Genomic DNA, 4,717 nt, shown 5'->3' on the forward strand with positions numbered 1-4,717 from the left:
TTTCATGAACATTTTTATGAACACTAACGATTAAAAAGGAAGAGGAGAAGGGAAACAAAACGAAACCCTAGGTCACTAGTGTTCAGTGATCATCATCATAAACGGGTAAAAAAAAAATCTCCTCAACTCCCCCGGCAAACACAAACACACATACCATCGAATCATATGAACTATCCCAAGATCAGAGATTAATCGGATGAATCACCAGCAGCCGCGAGTTTCTCCATCTCGAGGCGCTCAAGAGCTTTCTGATGAGCCCAGGTCTCGATTGAAAGATCGGGTTTCGCATTGAGTCCGACACCGAGGATAACGATCGTGAGGAAGCTTGTGATGTAACAAGGCAGCTCCCAATCTTCCCACTTCCGCGACTGTCCTGGAGGCGGCGGAGTCCGGTTCATGAAATATCCTTTGGGTCGCTCTTCGTGTCCCGCCGTCGCCCACCGGCTTGGTCCAGCTGATGTGGATCCAGATCGGAAATGGATCCGGTTACGGAACGTCTTCGCTGCGACGATCAATGGCTTCGTCGACGCCATTTCTGTGATTCCGATTTCTTCTTTGAGCTATTGGACGAGATAATGAGTAACAAACGCGACTGTGCAAACCTACAAATTACTCCTGAAACGACACCGTATAAGGAAACTCAGAATTAGGGAAACGTTGTCGTTTAGGGGAAAACAAGTATACTCGTATTGTTTAGTTCTTCTAAACGGTTACAAGTAAGAAGAAATCAGAATCCAAATCTTTTACTAAACCAAACATAATGATGGAAGCAAATCTTGTGTTCACCAACAAAAACGTAATCAGACTCAAACAATCTCGTGTAAAAGACCAGAATTGAAACCAACAAACGAGATATTATTTACAGTGGAAGGTCTAAATTCGAGGGGAACATTCCAAGCAGAATTCACATCATCTGACCATTTCAGGTCAACATTCTCGACGCTAAACCCGTTCACATGTTCCATAATGATCCCAGCTGTGGTGCTATGGTTCACGAGACCTTGACATCCAGGTCTATAATCCACAAGCCCTGCACTGTAGTTACTCCATCTTCTGACAGTAAGGTTCATGTTTTTGAACTTTATATCTGAGAGTAATCCGTTTGGAGAACCTGATAAAAAGACTCCATTTTCAGAGTTGATTGTTATGTTTACGAATAGGAGATTCGAGATTGAGCCTTCCTTTGCAGATGGGCTACGAGGGCAAGTTGTTATATAGATTGGTTCTGCTCTTCCCCACCATGATGGATCGTAGTATCTTGTACTAATGTTTATATTCGAAAATGTAATGTCACTCACATTTCCTGCAAAAGGCCACATATTGGGGTTAGTTACATTACATGAGTTTTATGAGTCTATAAGCAGCCAGAGAAAAGAGGAAACTTTATACCTCCATCGCGTATTTGCATGCCAAGGCCTCTGTGAGATTCAAAAATAGTAATGTTATCAAAAACAAGACCTTTGAAGTCAAACCAGCTCGCGCTACCGAGTTTAATGGCTGAGGATTTAGTCCGGATCCAACAGTCAGTAGCGGTTAAGTTGTAAAGCGGACCAGTATAAGTCTTGGGACAGATTGCATCATCTCCAGTGTCAATATGACACCTTGTGATAACAGTGTTGTTGGAATCTTCAATGTCGATTCCATCGTTATTTGGAGTGTTGAAGTCCCCAAGGATAGATACATCGTGAACTGATGTGTTCTCGCACCTCACAATGTGCAAGCTGCAATGAGTAGTGTTGAAGTATCAAACCAGAGACTCATTCAATCATTATGATTACTCTTCTAACTATATTATCGAACATTGAGCAATCACAGAACAGAAGCCTAAATTCTCAAAAGCAGAAGTTTTCAAAACTAACCACCAATAAGCAGGCTCACGTAGTGTGATGTTCCAGATCTCAACGTTTCTCGAATCAACGAAACCAACAAGCCTAGGTCTACACTCATCACCCAAACAAGCACCAGTCTGATTCCAGCTCACCATCACGTTCTTCTTCTCATCGAATCTGACCACGAACTTCGATCCCTGCCCATCGATCGCTCCTCCGCCGGTGATTCCAACGTCAGTCGCGTTGTTCGCCACAACCACGTACCAATCCGACGAAGTCTCCGCAGGATAATAATCCTCGATCCTCGGACCACCGAGAAGAACTGCGTTCTCCGTGACATCGAGAACGACGCCAGATCGGAGATGGAGCTTGGCGGTCAAATAGGTGCCGGAAGGGAAAACGACGCGGCAGATTGAAGAAGACGATGCGTAGTGACGGTTGCAGGCGTCAATGGTTGACTGAATCGCGGAGGAGTCGTAGTTGATACCATCGCCGGTGGCGCCGAAATCGGTAACGGAAAGAGTTAGAGAATCGCCGGGAAGTTGGATTTTCGAATATGACGTGTAAGAACGTGATTGGACGAGAGAGCAAAATAATAGGATCAATAATATGCTTCCCACAAGTAACGTAATGCTGCCCATAGTGTACTTTTTTTTCTAATGGTCTGACTAAATCTTATCCACCAGACAGACCCATATGTAGAAGAAGACTTCATTGGACTTATTTACAATTTTAAAATTGAAACTAAGAACTCCTTAGTGTCTTATTAATACATGACACTTCAACAAGACCTAGATGTTTTTGTTTTTTTTTTGGACAAAGATGTATTATCTTTTAGTTCTCCGGAGAGTCAACCAATGAAGTGATCCATCCAAATTAATATACATAGGCTGAGGAAGAGTTTAACACCATCTAGTGGCGTGCAAAATCTTAGACGCAAATAAGACTATCACAGCTTCCGGTAATTACACAACATCTATAGGGTTTGGGCATAATGTGAAACTTCTTTAGCTCTGAAGATCGTAGTTCCAGTTTNTGATTACTCTTCTAACTATATTATCGAACATTGAGCAATCACAGAACAGAAGCCTAAATTCTCAAAAGCAGAAGTTTTCAAAACTAACCACCAATAAGCAGGCTCACGTAGTGTGATGTTCCAGATCTCAACGTTTCTCGAATCAACGAAACCAACAAGCCTAGGTCTACACTCATCACCCAAACAAGCACCAGTCTGATTCCAGCTCACCATCACGTTCTTCTTCTCATCGAATCTGACCACGAACTTCGATCCCTGCCCATCGATCGCTCCTCCGCCGGTGATTCCAACGTCAGTCGCGTTGTTCGCCACAACCACGTACCAATCCGACGAAGTCTCCGCAGGATAATAATCCTCGATCCTCGGACCACCGAGAAGAACTGCGTTCTCCGTGACATCGAGAACGACGCCAGATCGGAGATGGAGCTTGGCGGTCAAATAGGTGCCGGAAGGGAAAACGACGCGGCAGATTGAAGAAGACGATGCGTAGTGACGGTTGCAGGCGTCAATGGTTGACTGAATCGCGGAGGAGTCGTAGTTGATACCATCGCCGGTGGCGCCGAAATCGGTAACGGAAAGAGTTAGAGAATCGCCGGGAAGTTGGATTTTCGAATATGACGTGTAAGAACGTGATTGGACGAGAGAGCAAAATAATAGGATCAATAATATGCTTCCCACAAGTAACGTAATGCTGCCCATAGTGTACTTTTTTTTCTAATGGTCTGACTAAATCTTATCCACCAGACAGACCCATATGTAGAAGAAGACTTCATTGGACTTATTTACAATTTTAAAATTGAAACTAAGAACTCCTTAGTGTCTTATTAATACATGACACTTCAACAAGACCTAGATGTTTTTGTTTTTTTTTTGGACAAAGATGTATTATCTTTTAGTTCTCCGGAGAGTCAACCAATGAAGTGATCCATCCAAATTAATATACATAGGCTGAGGAAGAGTTTAACACCATCTAGTGGCGTGCAAAATCTTAGACGCAAATAAGACTATCACAGCTTCCGGTAATTACACAACATCTATAGGGTTTGGGCATAATGTGAAACTTCTTTAGCTCTGAAGATCGTAGTTCCAGTTTCTTTAGATAAGAAAATGGGTACATATGTTTCATTCCAAGCGCGGGGACCGGCAAGAAGGATACTCGGATCTCGTGAGTCGTGACTAAGCTCGGATGAGATGTCTCGACGCAAAAGATGTAGATTTGATAATCGAGTTCCATTGCTTGGAAACGGATGTAATTACATATGTACTTTGCTTTTGTTAAGAAATATGTAATTATAATTCCTTAAATAGATGCTTTATCTCTATATATTACACGTAAGATATATAAATAAGATAAAATGATCATACTCTACTCTTCTTGAGCAAGTGCAGAGACGTATATATTCTGGTAAAGAATAAGAAACAATCATACCAGTTTTGTCTCTCTGAATCAAATGAACGACACCTTAACAGATATCTAATTCTTATATATTTATGAGATTATATATAGAGAGAAACGAGCTTATACGATATATATACACATTCTTGATCTACTATTGTTTTCCCAACTTACAGCTCCATTTTGACCTGATTTGGGTGCAAATTAGCAGAACCCACCATTACATTTTCAGAGACCGCCATCAAATTGCTGTGATCATTGCCATGAGCTTGATCCTCTTCTCTTCCCCATACTGGCTGATTCAAGCCGTCAAAAGGCCATTGTTGCGGTGGTGGTGGTGGTTGCAGTTGCCGGTGATGAAAGGACTGTTCGGTCTCTATGGCTTGGTGAGGCCAAGCAAGCTGCATTGCTGTACCACTGAAGCTCCCGTCCATTAAAGAACCGTTCTGTGAAATA

General features: G+C 42.4%; 3 protein-coding genes and 1 pseudogene across 3 annotated transcripts in view; all 4 read right to left on the reverse strand.

Moving 5' to 3' along the window:
* Nucleotides 11-609, reverse strand: LOC104792076. Its single transcript, XM_010518111.2, has one exon. It carries the CDS (start codon nucleotides 531-533, stop codon nucleotides 189-191), a length of 345 nt encoding a protein of 114 aa, XP_010516413.1. The 5' UTR covers nucleotides 534-609; the 3' UTR covers nucleotides 11-188.
* LOC104792074 lies at nucleotides 718-2,541 on the reverse strand (annotated as a pseudogene).
* Nucleotides 2,881-3,564, reverse strand: LOC109133356 (exo-poly-alpha-D-galacturonosidase-like). Its single transcript, XM_019246387.1, has one exon. It carries the CDS (start codon nucleotides 3,562-3,564, stop codon nucleotides 2,881-2,883), a length of 684 nt encoding a protein of 227 aa, XP_019101932.1.
* The window catches only part of LOC104792078 (transcription factor bHLH60-like), a 7,460-nt gene continuing 6,904 nt past the window's right edge, over nucleotides 4,162-4,717 (reverse strand). The window contains exon 7 of the mRNA XM_019246878.1: nucleotides 4,162-4,458. Coding sequence (XP_019102423.1) covers nucleotides 4,432-4,458 — 27 coding nt within the window. The 3' untranslated portion in view covers nucleotides 4,162-4,431. The remainder of the gene's footprint in view (nucleotides 4,459-4,717) is intronic.

The sequence above is a fragment of the Camelina sativa genome, chromosome 6 (assembly GCF_000633955.1).
Source record: "Camelina sativa cultivar DH55 chromosome 6, Cs, whole genome shotgun sequence".
In the NCBI taxonomy this organism is placed as follows: Eukaryota; Viridiplantae; Streptophyta; class Magnoliopsida; order Brassicales; family Brassicaceae; genus Camelina; species Camelina sativa.

Bases quoted from the DNA above. Each gene is read 5' to 3' on its own strand.
- LOC104792076 (XM_010518111.2), bottom strand. From the start codon at position 533: ATGGCGTCGACGAAGCCATTGATCGTCGCAGCGAAGACGTTCCGTAAC.
- LOC109133356 (XM_019246387.1), bottom strand. From the start codon at position 3,564: ATGGGCAGCATTACGTTACTTGTGGGAAGCATATTATTGATCCTATTA.